The 22,267-nt window shown below is 41.8% G+C and overlaps 1 protein-coding gene across 1 annotated transcript; it reads left to right on the top strand.

The window, feature by feature from the left end:
* Positions 1 to 641: 641 nt before the first annotated feature.
* Positions 642 to 10,824, top strand: LOC122335106. Its single transcript, XM_043232879.1, is given in 13 exon segments — positions 642 to 872; positions 5,462 to 5,545; positions 5,642 to 5,851; positions 6,004 to 6,386; positions 6,502 to 6,687; positions 6,974 to 7,098; positions 7,399 to 7,845; positions 7,848 to 8,792; positions 8,795 to 8,821; positions 8,824 to 8,871; positions 8,874 to 10,158; positions 10,334 to 10,379; positions 10,423 to 10,824. Coding segments are annotated over 13 exon segments (4,419 nt in total).
* The last annotated feature ends 11,443 nt before the right edge of the window (positions 10,825 to 22,267 follow it).

Below are 22,267 nucleotides of genomic sequence, written 5' to 3'. Positions count from 1 at the left end.
TCAATTAAAAGTGAAAGCATGTTTATTTTTCTTAGCCCACTGGCACTTTTTATTTTTATAAGGATAAACATGATTAAAATGTTGGTGAGACTTTGCATTAACTGTACTGTACAGCTGCATTATAAAAAGTGCTATATAAGTAAAGGCTTATATAAGTCAAGTCACAAGTTTAACAAAGGCATTATAGTTATTAATAATGTGCGTTGTAATGCATTATATCTTGTCATAAATAATTGTAGCCAGATTTGTTATGCATAGCGTAATGATGAATTGAGAAGTGTTAGAATTATTTATGAGATCGTACAATGCACACCAGGCAAAATTAATGCATTAAAAACATTTTTAAAACAAGACGTTATGCTTTTATTACTCAAAAAAAGACAATTATTTTTAAGTGAACGCGGCTGAATGATGCGTGCTATATTTGTACTTTACAGACATACTAGTACTAAAAAAAAGCTTGCTTACATCTCGGATAACCTGAGAGCAATAAATCAACGGCAAATTGAAACTTTTTGGACTATGCCTTTAAGCCAATCCACATGCACTGATTTCAGCTCGTGCTTTACGCCGCAAACCACCGATTTAGATCCGAAGTTTCTCTGCATTATGCTAAACTATTAACATGTGAAAAAAGGTTAATGATCGCAGGTGGCTTCCTCTCTGTGGGAGAGTTTCCCGTGCAGATATTGATGGAGGCGTCAGAGAATCTCTCCCCTCCGCAGGTGCTGGAGCGTTCGGTGGAGGTGGCTGCTGTCTCAGCACCGCTTCAGGTGGATAGTGTTGCAGTCTGCTTCGATATCCGACGCTCCGCAGGGAGGAGACCGAAAATGAGAGGAGGGCTACAGAGAGGACAGATGGTGAAGACTCGGGTAACTCGGAGCTGATTCAGGAGTTTTATTAGGCACTTTGAGACTGTATCGATGCAGTACACTGCAGTGGACTTCGCATTCATTAATATTCACACACGCATTTATGTTTGTATTGCTGGTTGTAATTCAATATCTCCTTGATTGAATTATGCCGTCTGATTACTAATGCTCTCCAAAACGACACATTCGTAATTGTGACAAATGGTTCGGCGCTCTACAATTTTTTTTTATCAGCACATTTTTATGGCTTTATCACTTTTTGTAGAGAAAATGGCCATTTTATGATCATTTTGGTGGCGTCATTTTTTTTTATAAGATGACAGCTTGTTTGTTTTATGTATGACATAAAATGTGTTGATCTTTTTAGCAAAACTACTAAGGAAAACCTGTAGGGTTACTTGATTTCATAAAGCTTGCTCATCTTTTACAACAAGATTACTGAGGAAAATGTTAAATGTAGCGTTTCTTGACATCACCAACAATAAATATGCAAAACGTGACACTAATCAAAGGACTTAAAAAATGAAAATTACCCCATATTTTACTCAACCTAAAGCTATCCTAGGTGTATGAACTTTCCTCTTTCAGGCAAAGGCAGTTTATTTTTTTAAACGTATGCTGGCTCTCCCAAGCTTGGTAATGCTGGTGGATAGCGGCCATTATTTTGAAGCTCTGTAAACTGGATGTATCCACAAATACTGCGATGTAAAACTAACCTATACAGCCCTGGGGGGGTTGTCACATGTCCTCTGAAGCAGATCGATGGGTTTTTAAATATTCCTGGTTTTAAAATTAGAAAATAACTTTTGTTACAAAAACCAATGATCTGCTTCAGAAGACATGTGATAACCCCCGAAGGTGTATAGGATAGTTTCGATGATGGATGGATGATGGATATATCTGATTTACGGAGCTTCAAAATAATGGCCTCTATCCAACAGCATTACTAAGCTTGGAAGAGCCAGGAGTAAAAAAAAACGCTGTGTTTATCTAAAAAAGTATTATACGTAAGATGGCTTAATAGTAGTAAAATATGCAGTAATTTTCATTTTTGGGTGAACTATTCCTTTAAGCAATTTTCTGAAGACACTGCAATATCTCTATATATCTACTCAAGTTTGTTTGACTGACTGAAATGAATGACACTGAAATATTGACAACGTTTACAGACATACTGATAGTACAAATAAATAAATAAGTGAATAAAACAAAAAATAATTTGTCTGTAGCCTGCATTCCTATATGCATTTGGCATGTTGATGTGACAAATCCAGGAAGAACATTTTGTTTATCTCCAAACATGACCTAGAAAACATTTTTAGGCATCATAGGCATTTCTGATGCAAATCTCGTTCCAAAAGCTATGCAGTATAATTACGCTGCCTTGTGGGCCGATTCTAAAGTGACGTTACTTACATGTTTTACAGAGAAGTCAATCCCAGAATGCACCGGGAAAAAATAAAATCAATCCAATATGGTAAAAAAAATCCAATATGGTATTCTGATTATACAAGGATTCTATCTCACAAAAGAACAAAGTATTAAGTTAGTGCCAGCAAAAAATACCCTTGGAAAAAATAAACATGGTGAGACCTTTCAATCTGTGAAGTGTAAATTGCAAGGCAGATCTGAATAGTATCTAATACGAATTCGTTTTATGGCATGATGAAATATGCATGTGCATTCATAAAACAACATACCTGCTGCCATAGTATTCCATCTCATGCCAGAAAGATTGTAAGACAATGATGAATGCGCTGCCGCTCAGTGTCTGACACACAGAGACACAGTGAACTCTGGAAAAAGGGACAGAGGGCACAGGTTCACAGGGATCTTTGCTTTCATAAACCTGGTCACCATTCTGTATCACAGTGTAGAAATCAAACCTGCCAGCCATTGTGACAGCGTGCGGTTCTTCCTCGGAGAACATCAAATCATTTCATGCATGAGGGCATGGGGATTCTCCCAAATTGCTCTGGAAGTACAAACTTTCTCTTCAAATATTTACAGAGCTGAGAGAAAGGGGGGAGATATCATGGATGGATTTGCGAGCTAGACAACTGGAGGAAAGCGCTGAAGTATAAGACAATTTCTAAACAAGTCATCTCAGACTCTCTTTGGGGATGCACTCAACTCCCCGTGTCAGCTAGAAATATGAGGAACATCGCCAGCCTCCTGGCCTCAATAAGATGAGAAAGTGGAGTGAAAGAGAAAAAAAAGGAAACTGTTAGATACATCTGCTGCTAGCGTCGTTTTCACCGGCTACATCCTGTGAAACACTAGAGAAAAGATAAACAATGACAACACGGGGAGAACAAAATTCTACCACTGTTTTTCATGCTAACCTCTTTGCAGTAGTGGGAAAAAGGGGAAAAACTGTCATCTTAACTACATTTTAAATTTTCTAAAAATCGGAAAATGTTCCATCTAACCATCAATGAAAATAAAGAACCCTTTCCCCCCATTTTAAAGGGACAGTTCACCCAAAAATGAAAAGTCCCCCACGATTCAATCACTCTCTTTTTATTTATGGAAAAACACAATCAGTTATGTAAAAAAAAAATGGTAAGGGATTTAGGTAGGGTATGTAGAGTCCTATGTCTGTTGAGGAACCATCTAAATAAAGTGTTTGCATATAATTTAGCAGAGACACTAATAATTACTTTATTACAGCTGTCTAAAGGGTACAGTCAAAATAATCAAACTGATATTATAAAAAAAAAAATGTTCAAAGCAAATGTGTTATATTACACATTATATATTACACATTAATCTCATCTGAAATCTGATCGTATGACAGTTTGAGAAAAAATGTAGTATTGTTACTACTATTATTTATGAGTGGCATTTTGCTTTAAGCAAAGTAACATAAAAAATGGCAAGATATGAGACTTACAATGCATTATATGGCTATGAGAAATATAATCCATTATAACTTAAGAGGATGAATCATGTTTATTTCTGCATTATACATTTTCATATTCTTAAAAACTATAACCACATTAAAAAGGTTGTCATTAATAGTCACGAGACGACGTAATGCTTTCTATGAAGTCTGTATTTATAATACATTATAAGGTTATTCTTAAGGCATCATAAATAGCATTATGCATTCATTATAATGCCTTAAGAATACCCTTATAATGTATTATAAATACAGACTTCATAGGAAGCGTTACCACAAAAGTCCTGGTTTTCCATTTTGATGCCTAAAAAGTGCATCCATGCATCATAAAAACCCCTATTTCGGACTTCAAAACCTCTGCCCCCAATCACTGGACATGTTTAATATAAATTTGACTGTATTCATCCGAAAGAAGAATAGAAGTCATATACAGCTAGGATGACTTGATGGTTTTTTTTTTCATTTTGGGTGACCTACTCCATCTTAAATGATTTTTTTGAGGAATGAAAAGTTCTATGTGTGGCAGGAGGAGCCAAGTCTCTTTTTATGGTGCGTTATTGTTGCGTCAGCGACCACGTGCTATAAAAACGGGAACGTATGCGCTTTTTGAGGTGTGTCGCTTGACTAATCGTAGCGCCGTTAACGCGCTTTCGTCATCTCCCGGAACTAATTGGAGCACGCAAGCTGAGACGTGACTCAAGTACTGGTTTTGAACCAATGTTCCTTGCCGCCGGGCCACCTGAGGGGTTCGTAGAAGTACTTAAATACTGGAGAAGCTGTGGTAACCGGACACGCTTACCGAGTAGTTTTTGTTCCCCGCGTTGACACGCACTGCTCGTATCGGTGGTTGAAATCCAAATCCCTCGGATAAGTGAAGGTCCATAAACTGCACTACAGTCGCCTTTTTTGCTTTAACGGTTGCAGTGCTGTCCTGTTTCCAGACTAAACTTTTTGGTTTAATATTATTTTTTTGGTTTTCCATATGTCTTCCCCTTTTGAAGTTGAACTGATTTCTTTTTGTTTTCGATTTTGATTTATTCGAACTGACTTCCTTTTTAGTACTCAGTGGAGCTAATTATGTGACTTTTGGTCAAGTTGTTTTGTTTGTTTTCTTTTGTGCCTTAATTCTCTTGATTGGTTGTTGATGATGCTATTTCATTCAAGTGACAAAGTTACTGACCTGCCTTCTTTGTTGTGACAGGGCCTGAGCACCGGGCAGAGAATTCCTTTTAGGTGGTGGTATCTTCCTCACAGCGTGCAGTGATCACCTTCCTGTGTGTGTGTGTGTGTGTGTGTGAAGAGTGTGCCCGTGTGTCTACACAGTGAAATGCAGTCACCAGCGAGTGGTGTGGTCTGTCCTCCCTAGTTTGATGTAAGCTCCAGCCCAGGGCCCTCAACTTTTAGAAGTGTCTTGTGTAGATCCAACAACCTTCTAGACTATTTTAAATGTTATTCCATCTAAGATTTGTTAATAAAAAATGTGTCGTGACCAACTTCTCTGACTCTTAATTGGTGGTACGAATCTGTGTTAGCCTAATTTAGGTGGTTATTTCAATTCTTTGGGTGAAATTCCCATAGTGGCGCCTGACCTTATCTTTCCCAACGCCACATCGTGGCGCAGTCGGCAGGATACTCCACCATAATTTTGCGTCAGAGATATTGGTGTTTTTGTATTTCGTCTTAGGGCTTGTGTTTGTTTTTTGGAAACAGGACGGCAGTGCACTGTATTAGAGTGATTCCAACTGATGGTTTTCCCCTCCCTCCGGTGGTAAGTGGGTTTTAAAGGAGAAAAATGGAAGAAGAATTGCAAGAATTGAGGGATCTTGTAGCTCAATTAAAAGCTGACAATGCACGGTTGCAACAGGCACAGGCGCCAGTTGGGTTGCCGGGTCCTGATGCTGCCATGCCTAGTACCTCTACGGCTCCGCCTGTTACACCCCAACCCTATAGTGTTGGTGTTGTTGCACCCGAACGATTCGCTTTCGTGCCGCGTGATCGCAGATGTCCGAAATTTAGTGGTAAAACGAGTTTGAGTATTGATGAATGGGTTGAGGAGGCGCAGGCGTGCATGAGGGTACGTTATATGTCTCCTGCAGACCAAGCTTTTTTTCTATTTGACCATCTGGAGGGAGAGGCACGGAAGAGATCAGGTATCGTCCTGAAACAGAACGCGGAGACCCGGATAAAATCATTAAGGCTTTGCGTGAGCTTTATGGCTGTTCACAGTCATATGTAGCATTACAAGAGGTCTTCTTTTCTAGAAAGCAACAAGAGGGTGAGACACTATTAGAGTTTTCTCTTGCACTTATGGGCCTATTGGAAAGGGTTAAGAACAGAGCGCCACATAATATCCCTAATGCAGAAATTCTGCTGCGGGATCAATTTGTTGAGCATGTTGCGGATAGTGCCTTGAGGCGTGAACTGAAGCAGTTGGTTCGTCGTCAGCCCACTGCTACCTTGTTGGAGGTTCGCAGTGAAGCGATTAGATGGGAACAAGAAGGGATGCCTGGGGGGGCACGAGGGCGTAGTCAGTCAGTCCCCTTAGCGTATGGCCTTCAGTATGGGGTACGTGGTGGGACATCTGTTAAAGATGTTAGGACATCACAACAGTCAGAGTTGGGTGAATTGAGAGAAATGTTGCGACAGCAGCAACAACAGCTAGATCAACTCACACAAACATTTGCCCGGTTCCAAACTTCACATGCACGTAATCGTTCTCCTCAGTCTGGCCCTATTATCTGTAGACGGTGTCAACGGCCGGGGCATTTTGCTCGTGAGTGTGCTTGGGAAAGAAATTTTCCCCACGCTCGGCAGACCATGTCTGGCTCTTCCACAGCTGAGAATGGACAGTCGCGTTCCTCCAGACCGTCGGAAAACTAGTTCCCACCGGGCTGCAGAGTCACAGCCTGGGTGGGGAAGAAATTGACTCAAGTAAGACAAGCGTATACCACTCCGTTTCGAAGTTGATTTCCTCTTGTCCACATGTGGTTGCCCTTATGGGGGGTGTGTCGGTGCCCTGTTTGGTGGATACGGGTTCAATGGTGTCGACAATCACCGAAAGCTGCTTCTGTCAGCATTTTGAACCATGGGGCCAGGATCGTCTCCGGAATTGTCAGTGGTTACAACTTCGGGCTGCCAATGGGCTAACTATTCCATATGTTGGGTATTTGGAGCTAGATGTGGAACTTTGTGGTAGGTTGGTCGCTGGGTGCGGTGTCTTGGTGGTTCGAGATCCTCCTGGTGGTATGAGTTTAGATGTCCCTGGTGTGCTGGGGATGAACATCCTTGGTCGGTGTTATCAGGAGCTTTTCGGACAGCATGGTACTGCCCTCTTTGACCTTCCAGTAATCACACAGTTCCCTGGTGTGTCAAGCGCGCTACAGCATTGTCATAAAGTAAGTGCCGGGACCCTTTCCGATCATGTGGGGTGTGTAAGGGTGCGTGGGCGGAGAGTGTACCGTATTCCAGGTGGCACAATGAAGTTAGTGGCCGCAAGTTGTTCAGCCCAGTATTTTGGGAATATCGTCCTGTTTGAGCCCCTGAATCAGGCCTTCCAGCAGGTCTTTTGGCATCACCTGCTTTGGTAAGGGTAAATCGAGAGGACTGTTTATGTGCCGATAGTGAACGTTGGCACAGTGGAGATAACCCTTCGTCCTACAACGGTGGTGGGAAACTTGAAAGAGGTTTATATAGTCAGTTTGCCAGTAGGGATTAGTGAAGAGAAATTGGTAGCTGCTACTGTTCAGTCCCATAGTGCAGCAGGGGCTTCTTCCGTGTCCCAAATGATTGAGTCCCTTGATTTGTCTGTTTTACCTCGTTTGGAGCAGGGTCAGGTTAGGGCTTTATTGAAAAAATACCAAACGGTATTTTCGAACCACGAGAGCGATCTAGGCTGCACTCGCCTCATCTCTCATGACATCCCGCTATTGGACAGTGTCCCAGTGCGTCAACGATATCGACGGATCCCCCCTTCTGAATATGAGGTGGTAAAAACCCATATTAACCAGTTGCTAGAGGCTGGAATTGTTCGGGAGAGTTGTAGCCCTTATGCATCGCCGATAGTTTTGGTTAAAAGAAGGACGGTAGTCTGCGCATGTGCGTGGACTATCGTCACCTGAATGCCAAAACTAGGAGGGATGCGTTTCCCTTGCCTCGGATCGAGGAGTCTTTGGATTCATTGGCTGGGGCTCGCTGGTTTTCTACCTTAGATTTGGCCAGTGGGTACTTGCAGGTTCCAGTTTCAGAGCCGGATAAGCCGAAGACTGCTTTTTGTACGCCGTTCGGATTATTTGAATGGAATCGTATGCCTTTCGGCCTTTGTAATGCACCAAGTACGTTCCAGAGGTTAATGGAGCGTTTATTTGGTGATCAGCAGTGTCAGTCCTTGCTGCTGTATCTTGACGATGTGGTGGTGTTTTCTTCCTCGATAGCACAGCATGTGGAGAGACTGGAGATGGTTTTGGGTCGTCTGGAGAAGGAAGGACTTAAGGCGAAACTGGAGAAATGCGCTTTCTTCAGACCTGAGGTGAAGTACTTGGGTCATGTTATATCTGCGCAAGGCGTTGCAACTGACCCAGGTAAAATTGAGGCTGTTGCGCAATGGCGTTGCCCTGAGACTGTGTCAGAGTTACGAACTTTCCTTGGGTTTGTAAGTTATTATAGGCGCTTTGTGGAAGGGTTTGCTAAGTTGGCTGCACCTCTGCATAGGCTGGTTGCAGAGGTATTGGGAGGTAAGTCAGGCAAACAAAAGGGGCAGAGGTTGGGCCATGCATGGACTGAGCAGTGTAGGATAGCATTTGAGGCCCTAAAAGAGAAACTAACATCTGCCCCAGTACTGGCTTACGCAGACTTTACTAAAACCTTTATCCTGGAAGTAGACGCTAGCCATGGTGGTTGGGGGCGGTGCTCTTCCCAAGAGGTCGAAGGAAAGATTCGACCTATAGCGTATGCCAGTCGTAGCCTAAGGCCCACTGAGCGTAATATGACCAACTATAGCTCCATGAAATTGGAGTTTCTCGCCTTAAGTGGGCCATGGTAGAAAAATTCAGGAGTATCTTCTGGGGCACAAATGTATTGTGTTCACTGATAACAACCCCTGAGTCATTTAGCCACTGCAAAGCTTGGTGCTACAGAACAACGTTGGGCTGCGGAGTTGGCTGCATTCGACTTTGAGGTGAGATATAGATCCGGTAGGAGTAATGGCAATGCAGATGCCCTCTCCCGCCAGAATCCTGATTTGTCATGTGGAGCCAAGGAGTTGGCAGTGGGCATTAGGGTCCCTGAGTCGTTGCAGCAGGTTATTGGCGCTGGGGTTGCAGTCCAGGCAGATGTTAGGGGCGGTGAGTGCATTGCCGGGTATTCATTCTCTGATCTGCGTTCTATGCAGGAGGATGATCCGGTTATTGGACCAGTGCTAAAGTTCTGGGAACGGGGCCAACGCCCAGGGCCGGAGGAGCGGCGGCAGCTACAAAAACGAGCTTTGACCCTCCTACAACAATGGAACCGATTGGAGGAAAGAGAAGGGATTTTGTATCGGAGGATATTTAGACCAGATGGAGGGGAGGAGTGTTATCAGTTGGTGCTGCCTGATGTTTTGAGGGAAGAGGTTTTGATGCAGCTGCATCAACGACATGGGCATCAAGGGGTGGAACGCACTAGTGAGTTGATTCGGCAGCGGTGTTACTGGCCAAATATGCTGGCCGATATAACTCTGTGGTGTCAGCAATGCGAACGCTGTCAACTGGCTAAAGACAATCAGCCAGTGGCACATGCTTTTATGGGCCATTTACTGGCTTCACGGCCTAACGAAGTTTTGGCCATTGACTTCACGACACTGGAACCATCATACTCTGGACAGGAGAACATACTGGTGATGACCGACGTATTTAGTAAATTTTCTATGGCAGTGCCCACGCATGACCAAAGGGCTGAGACCGTGGCCCAGGTATTAGTTCAAGAGTGGTTTTATAAGTTTGGTGTCCCTGGCCGGATTCATTCTGACCAGGGCCGTAACTTTGAGTCTACTCTTATTAGACAACTCTGCGAGCTTTACCAGGTAAGAAAATCTCGTACCACTCCCTACCACCCGGCCGGCAATGGGCAATGTGAGAGATTTAATCGCACTTTGTATAGTTTACTGCGAACATTGCCGAATTCCAGGAAAAGGGACTGGGTGTCTTGTTTGTCACAGGTATTATTTTGTTATAATACCATTCCTCACCAAGTGACTGGAGAATCCCCTTATTATTTAATGTTTGGTCAAGAACCGCAGTTGCCGATAGACTTTCTACTTGGTAGGGTGCCTGAACCAGTCGCAGGGAGTGTACATAGCTGGGTTATAGAACATCGTAGGCGATTACAGGTTGCCTTTGAGGGGCACAGGTCCGGCTGAAGGCTGCAGCAGCCCGTCGGAAGAAACGGCATGACCAATTTGTTCGAGATCTGCCCTTGTTAGAGGGTCAGTTAGTTTATCTAAAAGATCTTGGAGTGCGAGGCCGCCACAAGATCCAGGATTTGTGGAGTTCTGTAACCTATCGGGTGGTCCGCCCCCCTAAAGAAGGAGGGGTGGTGTATACCATTGCACGGTTACCGATCAGGCTAAGGTAACGGAGAGTGCATCGTTCCTTGTTGAAAGCCTGTGTTCAGGAGGATGTGTTGCCGGAGCAGCCTGCTGAGGTTGTGGAGAGTCAGAAAAACCCCCAAGAGGATGAAGAGGAAGACGAGGTCGACTTGATGATGTTGGTACCAAGCATGCCTCGGGTTGCCGCAAATTCCATCCCTGTGGGAGCGGAAGCTCAGGATGTTGAGCGTCCAATGCAGCCTGAGGGTCAAGAAATGTCAATGGGTTTGCCTCCAGTGGGTGTGGTTTTGGGTGCAGCTGGAGGACAGGGTATGGAACCCATTGTGAGGGAAAGGATAGTACCTCCTGGTCTTCATACTGAGGAAGTGCTTGCCTCGGAGGTCAGCCCGTATGGGAGCAGGTCAGCATTCCAATTTACATCACCTTCCCCGGGCTGTAGAGTTAAGGAGAACCACTGGCAATTCTGAAGTTGTGTCCAACACTATGGTAGCTTTGTTTAGGCCTTGGAATTAGTGGATTGACAGGGTTTTGGTGATTGGTTATTAATCCATCGTCGGGTCGCCGATGCAAAACGGAGGGGTAGATTGTGGCAGGAGGAGCCAAGTCTCTTTTTATGGTGCGTTATTGTTGCGTCAGCGACTCACGTGCTATAAAACGGGAACGTATGCGCTTTTTGAGGTGTGTCGCTGACTAATCGTAGCGCCGTTAACGCGCTTTCGTCATCTCCCCGGAACTAATTGGAGCACGCAAGCTGAGACGTGACTCAAGTACTGGTTTTGAACCAATGTTCCTTGCCGCCGGGCCACCTGAGGGGTTCGTAGAAGTACTTAAATACTGGAGAAGCTGTGGTAACCGGACACGCTTACCGAGTAGTTTTTGTTCCCTGCGTTGACACGTACTGCTCGTATCGGTGGTTGAAATCCAAATCCCTTCGGATAAGTGAAGGTCCATAAACTGCACTACAGTCGCCTTTTTTGCTTTAACGGTTGCAGTGCTGTCCTGTTTCCAGACTAAACTTTTGGTTTAATATTATTTTTTTGGTTTTCCATATGTCTTCCCCTTTTGAAGTTGAACTGATTTCTTTTGTTTTCGATTTTGATTTATTCGAACTGACTTCCTTTTAGTACTCAGTGGAGCTAATTATGTGACTTTTGGTCAAGTTGTTTTGTTTGTTTTCTTTTGTGCCTTAATTCTCTTGATTGGTTGTTGATGATGCTATTTCATTCAAGTGACAAAGTTACTGACCTGCCTTCTTTGTTGTGACAGGGCCTGAGCACCGGGGCAGAGAATTCCTTTTAGGTGGTGGTATCTTCCTCACAGCGTGCAGTGATCACCTTCCTGTGTGTGTGTGTGTGTGTGAAAGAGTGTGCCCGTGTGTCTACACAGTGAAATGCAGTCACCAGCGAGTGGTGTGGTCTGTCCTCCTAGTTTCGGTAAGCTCCAGCCCAGGGCCCTCAACTTTTAGAAGTGTCTTGTGTAGATCCAACAACCTTCTAGACTATTTTAAATGTTATTCCATCTAAGATTTGTTAATAAAAATGTGTCGTGACCAACTTCTCTGACTCTTAATTGGTGGTACGAATCTGTGTTAGCCTAATTTAGGTGGTTATTTCAATTCTTTGGGTGAAATTCCCATAGTGGCGTAGTCGGAGTGCTAGTCCCCTTTATTGTGGGGAATTTTGATCTTTCCTGCCACCTGACCCCATCTTTCCCAACGCCACATATGGATGCTAAAAGTTCTTCATGAAACCATCAATGCCACCATTATCTTTTAAGAAAGTAGGACCGTTTGTTGCAACGAAAGGGAGACTATCTTCAAATGTCTGTGCAATTGAGAATAGAAATGTCTATCAGCTCCTGCTACAGAAAAAGCAGCTGGGAAGACAACACAGCAGACTAAAGATGGCTTAAAATGGAGGAGGACAGCTTTTGTTTTCTGTGTGGCCTGCCTGTTGTTCTTACGGGTATTGTGTGCATACACTGGAAGGGCCGTGTGGGCGTTTGAGCGTATTAGAGACTGAATTGATGAAGGCCTCTTAAACATTGCATCATAACACATCAAACCCTGACCACACAGATGAATTAGCACTTCCACCAGGCAAGCAAACAACAATTCATCACCATCGGTCGTGCTGGAGTAGAAGCCGGAGAAATGAAAGAGGAACGAATAAAGGGAAAAGTAGAGCAAGGGAAAATAGCAAATTGTCGGTTAATAAGACGAGCAGGGACATTGTCATTTTGGAAAACTTTCAACGGCGATAAACACACACTGGATGAATGAGACTGAAATGAAATCCCATTGTGGGTGTTAATGTTTGAGGTTTTAAGCAGACGAGTGAAGTGAACAAGGACAAATACAGATGTCGCAAGTCAAGTGAGTTTGTAAAAAAACTGACAAAACCACACATTTATAAAGAAAAATGTGACATTAAATTGATATACTGCAACTGTATTTCCTTTAAACATAATCCAAAAACACTTACTAAGTTCATAATATCAGCTACTTTCCATATCTTCAACATTTCTAAATCCGGGTCTTTAATGCACAATCGCTGGGCAGAGGAACAGCAATTATCTGGCAGATGTTGTTAATAGTTCCTTGTCTGAAATGCCACATCACTGCAAATACGACACACCAAAGGCCAAGCGCGGCTGTTTTCTGTGGCTTATGCAAGGTGTTATTAACCCAATCATGCGTTTGCGATTAATCACATACAAAAGCACAACTAAAATAAGAAAAAGAGGTCACAATGGATCCGTCGGGGCTCAATGATGTCATCAGAACTGGTCTGAAAAGAGGCAGATTAAAACAACTAGATGCCCTTTTATTTGTTGTTGCGTTCAAGCAATGTGAATGTATCGTAAGTGCCTTTAAAGGGCAAGCAAAATGCCACATGCAATGAAGACTCATTGTGCTTCTAATGACAGACCAATGCTAAATATGAATCATATACCCATCTATGCACACATTTCAGATTTAAGAGGTTTCAATTAATCCCATGCTGTAATACAACGCATTTCCGAGCGAAACAGGCTTTGAAGTAAAATGCATTAAGAGATTGTTTTAGTCACTTCTTCACTTCTCCACGGTTGTATTCAATTAGAGAGATGGAGTCTAGTTTTGAATTCTTATCACTGAGAAAAAGAAGACCTGCTAAGACAACATGCATCATTTTAGCAGCTGGCTGGTAGATCGATAAGCTAATTGAGTTGCTAGTGCTCCATCACTCTTCCTCTGTTCATCTACTCACGCGTGATCTCATTTCGGCTGGCTTCAGCGGAAACAAATTTAACTTCAGTGGATCAGACAATCAAAGGGTTTTCTCCCATCCCACAAAAAGTCATTCCCAGCACTCCATCTTAATGTCACACCATTCCTTAATAAGATGGAGGATTGCCCTGCTCAATATTTTCCAGATAACAAAACCCCCTTTTTTCATGGCCTCTTGTCAATTATAAGACCTATTCCCGGGGGGGAGTCTTTTTCAGAGCTTTCCGGTTCCTTTCAATCAAGACCTTCATGTTCAAAGGATAATTTACCTCAGCGGAGCGACTCAGCGTCTGTCTGTTTTGTGCTCTCGGACGAAAGCAGAAACGGGGATATTGAATGAACGTTATTTGTGCGTTTGTTTGTGTTTACAGCCTTCAGAAATGAGCTCGTACATAGAGAAAATCAATAAAAAAAAGTATTACATGTTTTTAAAAATGAAACTAAACGAACTGATGACAGCAGACAGGGAAAAAAAGCTCGGTCTTTAGTTAAAATATGTTTAAGCAATGACCTTCTACACTTAAAAACAACATTTTACTGCACTCCACTCTGGAAAATAAATAATCAATATCAATATGCACAGCGCAAAGATTGTCAATTTGAATCAAGCTTTGACTTAGTGCCCTTTCTTGGTCTATTAGCGGAAAACATCTCATTTTTCCTTGAACATTTTTTTTCTGTTTACTAGCGCACTGCTCACTGCACTACAGTCTTAAGTTATACGATAACTTTGTGTGAAGACTTAAATTTAGGTCATGCTTTGAGCAGAATTTGAGTGGTTGCACAACACGTTTGATCTTTTAAGTATTTTCTGTATGTGTTGTGATGGATTATACAATCATTTGCAACCCTTACCCCATTTTAACCCATGATATCACTACGGACTAGGGATGTGCATCTCTATAATGGAGGCCGATGCGATATGCATGTGATATGCAATGTGTGCAATGTGAGTCGATTCAACACGATGCAATGGAAAAATACGATACTACGCAATTCAATATGGTGCAGATAGTTTGCTTTTATTTCCTTGGTTCAGACATACAGCAAACCTGAATGAACCTAGGTGCATCTAAGCATCTACTTATAATTTTATATAAATGACCTGGGTTTTTACTGATGCAAATATTTTAGAAACAATGCATTGTGTACACAGCATTGCCAAATGGTTTTTAGCATGCAGATTAAAAAATTATTGGGCCGGTTTTATTTTGCAGACCAATAAAGTACAAGTACAATTCCCAATTTATTTCCGTATTAAAAAAATGTTTTTGCATGCTCGATCTTAAACTGTGCGGCTGCAGTTTTATATAACTGTACACTATCCATGCAATTCCAACTTGACATTGAGTGATAACCTCTAGAAACACCTGGAGCAATGTTTAAAACTTTTATCTACTCTTTAAAACGGGCCTTCCCTTTCTTGCGCTGATGGAAAGACATGCTAAGAATAGAGCTCCTTTTAGTGCAAGACTGACATCGAGGCATTAAGCCTTGCTGCAGTGTGTTGGCCATCCAGGGATTTAACATGCCACTCAACGTGCTCACCACTACAGGCACTTAGCAGGACGCCCAACAGGGGGCCTTACTGATGGACACTTTTGCCTGTATCTCAGTCAGCCAGTCTAATGCATGCGCCACATCAGCCATGTCCAAACTGCCTATGAAACACAATCCTCACTCCTGCAAATCATGCACACTAAAACAGGTTTGCACCCAAAAATTGGTTGCAATTTTTAAAACAAATCAATTGCACAAACTAAACATAAACATGCCACCGTTGGCAGGATTTGTAACAGAAACCAAGGGGAAAACTACATAAAAATATAAGTCCAAACTGCTGTACAAGAGTTCGTTTACAAGCTGGAAAAATGGTTTGTGCCAATAGTAAATATTTGACTGCCAAGAGCAACAATTCTGGTACTGTACTGGGTCTCAGCTTGATGTCCGATGTAAAAATCAAGGTCCTGAAGCTAAACTGGCTGGAAACTACTAGACCATTGTACACTGAAGTAAACAGAATTCCCTGTTGAAATGCGTGTAAAAAAATCCATTGATTTGTTTAATGGGATTCCCATAAATCTCTATGATGTTTGTACCCGAGGTGAGGTACTTAAGGATGGTAATGTCTAGGGTTTACTGTAGGGCTGGTTAATATTTAAAAGGTCTATGCTTTCCGTGATACATAAGTAACGTTCATTATATTGCTCTCATTTCTCTTCATCTTTTTTTTTTTGAGGCAGGCAATATTTACAGCACCTCGAGGGTCCTATGAATGCGTGACAGATCCCTTCAAGGCAAAGAATTTATATGGCTTCTTCTCTGTGGATCTTAGAGGCTCAGTGTTGATTATCATCTGTCAGAAAAGTCACCGCTTCTTGAAAAGATTCTTCAGGAAGAGGGACCCTGACTCAAAGAATGTCTCGCAAATCAAAAACAGGCTTCTGAAAGTACTGACGACAAAAATCAGCCTCCATTTTTACTGTCACGGTGCAGACACCAGTTCCTGGGTGGCTTTCTATTGATCCTTTGAATCACCACACAAAAGCTCCTGATTAAAACTGGATGAGAGGAGCCGAAGAGTCTCGCATCAAAACCCGGTCAAACATCCAGTGGGTGGAATAAAAATTGATCTGCCCGTCAGTCTTGCACTGACACTGTGACCGTGGCCAAGTACAGATCAATGATTTGAATGTGCTAAGGTGCAGATAATCGCATGTGCCATGTGGCAAAGGACGAGCCGTGATTGGGTTGAACGGTTCTGTTTCGCCAACCCCCAATTTACTACAGGGATTGATCAAACAGGATTCAGGAGATGAAGGTGATGCATTTCACTGCAAATGACAAACACACTACAGCTACACTGTGGGACAGTGAGACTTGTATGAGCAGGGCCAAAAATTGGAAAATTAATCAAGCTGCGAGCAGAAATAAACTACTTTTTCTATAAAATCACAGGCCATTGCGTCAAGAGGCATGATTTTGTTCCTCATAGACTCGTTTTCGTTTCTCAATAAAACACAATTGTACAATTCAATTCAAATCTATATTTCAAGAGCGTTTATTTTTTTATTTGGTAAGTAGCCATGTATTAAGCAGAATGGCGCAGCCAGGTTGTCTAAATTGCAATATAGCCATATTGCAAAATAAGTCAGTTTAATGTGATACAAACCCATGGGGTTCGTCTGACTGCACAGTAACAGGGTAATATTTTTTCGATGTGAAGATAGCCTTAAAATGTTTAGAATTTTTTTTTCGAGCAGGTAAAGAGTTTACAATTGTACCTCGTGGCTAAGTAGGAAAAAAATCCATGCTAATTTGGACGGCATGGAAAGCCATTGCATATATTTTTCAACAGATGGCGCTGTGGTATCTATATTCACCACACGTGGCTCATCTATGGAGAACACATGAAGAAGAGGAGGTGGCTGATCTTATCATTGATAAACGGGATTACAGAGAATAAGATGAAAGAAAGAGGAATGACTCTCTTCGCAGGTTTCCACTTTGACAACCTAGAAAATACCAACACATTCATGTATACACACATTTATAAACATACCTGCCGCAGATTGGTACAAGACATGATCAAGATCCTCGAGAGACGGTCTCATCAGCGTGTCATATAAGTGCCACACTTCCTCAGTCACAGTTAAATCTTGTTCTTTCAAGAACCGCTGTCAACGTTTTCCATCCTTTTACACTCACAGTGTGAAGATCTGATGGATTTGCCGTGGCCGCCCTTGTCCTTCTTTTGCAGGTGTTGGTGGCTTGCAGCTAATTCCCTTAGTTTTCACATCAGCAGCATCTAGGAGAGAATATCAGGAGAAAATTAATACCCCGAAATATTGCCGTGGAAGTCGTGTCTGCTGAGGGCGACTGGAAACTTCCCACCGCAGTCGAGCAAACAATCTCTGCTGAACACAGAATTTCATTACGTTTCCAAGGGTTGCTAGCATTTGAGGCCTGCAGAGAAAGTTAGAAATGAAGTCAAATTTAGCTCTGCCTGAGGCGGCAGACTGCGGCTAAGCTTTATTGAACAGAAGCGAACTTAAACCTTAAAGTGGCCATATTTTACACTTTACAGCATTTTAAAAGATTTCACCATGCTGGAGTCCACTTATAATAGTAAAGTTTCTTGCACCAAAAAGTTGTAATTCCATTTTTCATGACTATTTTCCACTTCCTTCTTCACCTCAACTTCACTGTTATTCTGGCCATTTTTGCTATTGTTAATGACTTCTGCTATGACTGGCGAATTGGCACCATAAATAAAGCTATTGTCTCTCAGAAGAAAGAGTCTGAACACCTTTAACAAGTTATTTAAAATAACTTGGTTCCATTTCCATAAAGTTTACACGTCACTTGTTATCACATTTGAATAATGTCACTTGTAATCTGCAAGGACTGTAGCTCGTTCATGTGAATAACGTCAAAAAAACACTTCGGTATATTTTCACTTCTAAAGGAAAAGGCTGTAAATAGAATCAGTGGTTAAAATTTTTTACTACGATACCATACCATGTATAATCCCACGCTTTTGTTCTGTTCCCGTCCTTTGACTGTCAACTGCTTCCCCAATATCTGAGCGTTCAACGTGGAATTCATAAACCAGTTGTCCTTGAAAGATGGGTAAGTAAGATTAATATTTGTTGCTTCCATGTTCTGTCGAGCATGCAAAATGTGTTCTGTACGTCTCTGGCTAACTCATGTTGTAGTTTTTCTAATCATCTGCGGGCCCGCCATTGTCTAGAAATGTGTTGATTAATATAGACTGTCTGTCGTTCTTATTGAGGCAGATGGAGCAATACGATGGTTTACAGTCTGCAGTGATTTATCATTACTCCATATCTGTGTTCAGCAAATGCATACATGTTTGGGTGTTTAGCGTTCTGTTTCTGACACGCACTGCACTGCGCAGTAGGCCAATCAAAAACGGACTGGGTGATCCAACTAATTAGAGCAGCCTCACGCAAAGGAGGAGCTTGAAAAGATGAATCTTCAAATGAACCGTTTGGGAAATAAGGTAAATCTAAATACGAAAGTGAAAACCAAATTCTGAACGGCATAATAGTGGCACTTCAGGATGAAGGATTTAGTTTCTTTAGGAAGACACCTAACATCATAAGAGTAAGTGCACTCCAAGAAAGACACGCAGACGTATGACTAGACACTTATTTTCCTGGTGCAGCGCATCATCAGCACAACAACACTTAAACACCTGCTGCCTTCTTTGTGAGCGCGCCTGTTGATACGACGGCAAAACGTGGCATTACATAATGCATGGAGCTGCACTAGAGCATGAAGGGGTCCCATGGAGATCACAGCAAGGCTTGCATAAAGGGCAAGAGTGAAGGGGGGCTGTCAGATTTTGTGACCTGTGATGTTGATTTTTAAAAGGAAGTAAGAAAACCAGATCGGTCCAGCTCCTAGTCAATATTAAAGTATGTGAGCGTTGACTGATACATGCACACATGATGTATTGAACTCTCCTATAAATGCTGAAATTATGATTTATGAAATGAGTGCACATAAAAACCACCGAAATGTCTTAAAACGTCCTTGACTTTCCCAAGTGGTGGCATCAATTAGAGAATCATGGCAAAGCTACTTCTTATTAATCTTAATAAACTGTAATTGTGAAAGCCAGACTTGTCTGACTAAAACACTTAATACTGAAGAGAAAGGCTTGAGCAACCAATTTTCTACATTAATATCTGCAGCACCACAAAATTATAAAATGAGCAACGGGAAACCATGTGTAACCACGGGTAACCACGGGTAAGGGGTGTCCATCTGGAACTAACCGAAATAAACTATTCTTCCATCATGTAATATAATTTATTAGCTTAGCTGTAAGCTGTTTACGTTTTGTGAGAGTAGGAACTCAACTTTTGTTTTTCGTTGTGTACCAAAGATCAATTCTGGTGAACTCTGACTCGTGAATTCATATAGCACGTATCGATCACGACTCAATACAAAGGAAACAAACTTCAAAGGCTCGCTGCATGGTAGAGAAAACTAAATAATACATTTAAGGTACTAAAGTTACCATTACTTTTTTTTTATATGGAATTTATAATTTATTTAAAAGAGAAGCTCGAGAGCTGAACATCGCATCCTGTCGCGGGTGCAAAGCAATATGGTTTTACGCTAATGTTGAGCTGCTATTAGTTTGACTAAAAACACAGATGTGCACACACAGGCAGTGCAGAAAGCAGGGTCCAGCGCTTTAAGGTCAGAGGTCAGTTACATGCAGCTTTGATGCAGATGAGTCACGGAGGTAGAATTCTGCTGACATCACCTCCTCTGGCTCAAGGGTGGAAGCCCCACAAACTCACAGACAAAGAGCTCATTATATTTGAGTGCTGCTGTCTGTGTGCGCGCGCGCTACTAACAAACTTCAAACAGATTAGTGCACAGCGTGTGAAAGAGAGCAGTAAATAAAAGAGTATCAGCTCTCATTATGCTGAAATGTGTCTCCTAAAGGATCATCATGTTCTTGTACCGTCGCGTGAGGTGAGAGGGCGTACCGAGCACATGCAGCACACGAGGTCGACTCCTTGCACGCTCTTAAAATCAGGTTTTGACAGAAGAACTATTTCGGTTTTTCCAAAGAACCTTTCACTGAACAGCTGATAGTGTGAAGAACATCTAAAGAACATTTTTACATTATAAGGAACCTTGTGTGGAGTGGGAAGATTCGATGAATGTTAAACGACAAATAAAATAAGTTCTTTTGGTAATACTTAATACTTAAACTGTTCATGTATAACAAATTATAAAGAGTTATGTAAAGGGATGCAATATAATGCATTATATTTATTTATAATGTGCATTGTGATGCATAATTATGTAAATAATTATAACCATAATGCATAATGTGACAATGCAAACTACTTTTATAATGCATTTTACATGAAGGCTTTATGTAAAGTGCAACATTACCTTTATATTTAAGAAAACATCAGGCATACCCAAAGTAACATCTGAATTCTCTTTTTGTAGTTCTGGAGAGCTCCCAAACTTCATTTAAACATTGGTTGTCTCAAAAACATTCTTATTGCTCTGTAAAGATAAAATGGACACAAATGAGACTACTGCTGAATATGGAAGAGAGAGTATGGAACTTCAAGATGAATGAAGATATACCTAATTACACGGTCTTGGAAGAAGGTCATTCATACTGAGACTTGACTGCGAACTGGAATTTCTTGGCAAATCTGAGCGCAATTTGATGCACTGAGATATCTAAAAGAAACACAAGCGACATTACAATGGTCCATGTGCCAGATTTCAAGTCATTCAGAAGCATGTTTTGGTTTGAGAATCAGCATTTCTGAATGAAACTGGAAATTCATTGAGAAAAAAAAATAAGGTGGGCAGATTTTATATATCACGTATAACACACCATTATGGATTTTGATTAAATATTACAAAAGCAAGCATTTAGAAGGCACATTGGGTCAATTCTGACCTTAGCTATTCACCTTCATTGCTTTCTAGACGAAACGATGCAAATCCTATGTGATTTTTCTTTTCTACAGAACTGCAGGAAAACACAACAGCTCCATTCAGCATGTTGCTTACAAGCCTTCTGTGAACCTTCTGTGTCCAACAATGTAGAAAACCCTGAAGCCAACACTATGATGAGGGAACAGAAGGAACTGAAAGAATAAAAGACGGGGTGATGGTGGTATTAAAAGTCCCTCGTGGCCCTGTTGGTGACGACAAAGTTCTCTTGTCAACCATTAGTGCTGCTTTTTGCCTCATGAAGAGCAGCGGTGCCCCTACCCAGCATGCACCTGGCGGGCAGGGAGCAGGTAAGTGCAGCAGACAGATCTGTTAAATTGAAAGCAGAAACAGCAGTCAGACAGCATGAGTGCTTTCCCCTGTAAACCTGGAGTGATGGCAAGCGGAAAAGTACTCCATACAGTCTCCAAACTACCTGCTCAACCAGATTGAATCCAAGTGAAACGTCCTCCTTTCAAAAGCAGCAAATGCACCTCTAGATGGACAGATTCTTCGAGGAAAGAGACAAGACTCATTAGACCATCGTGACTCTGAAGAAAATTGGTCTATTTTGAGCTGTTTTTGAGGCTTTGCGTGAATACAGTCTTTATCAATTGTTTAAAAGCTCTTTGAATCTGTGACCTAACAGGAGAGTATACTTAGGAAACATGTCTTGCCCTGTTCTTATAGAGAGGAAAACATGATTTCACTAATGCATTCAGTATATATAGGGAAAGGGCAAACTATTGGTTGAGGCGTGTAATACTCACAAATCATTTATTTAACATGGCGCATTTAGTAAAAAAATGCAGGTCATGTTTTATTCAAACCAACCTATAATGGCAACTCCTGACTGGGTCATTTTTTCATTTCAATTTTGTGCTGACACATAAAACGTTTTGCATAAAGAAAATGAAGACTCCTTTTATACTTCTATTGGTTTATTTGGTTTAAATGCAGTGCTTGAGCCAAAAACCCCAATGACTATAGTGACAAAAGTATTGGGGCACCCCCTTCTGTATAACAGAAAAAGGCAACATAGATGGAAACATAACTGATGCATTTAAAAATGTATTTCCTTCTCTGTTGCAACAGTTTTTGAAGTGTCTAAAGTGACTGAACCCATA

The sequence above is a fragment of the Puntigrus tetrazona genome, unplaced genomic scaffold (assembly GCF_018831695.1).
Source record: "Puntigrus tetrazona isolate hp1 unplaced genomic scaffold, ASM1883169v1 S000000717, whole genome shotgun sequence".
Lineage (NCBI taxonomy): Eukaryota > Metazoa > Chordata > Actinopteri > Cypriniformes > Cyprinidae > Puntigrus > Puntigrus tetrazona.
This window is presented reverse-complemented; position numbering and strand designations above follow the sequence as displayed.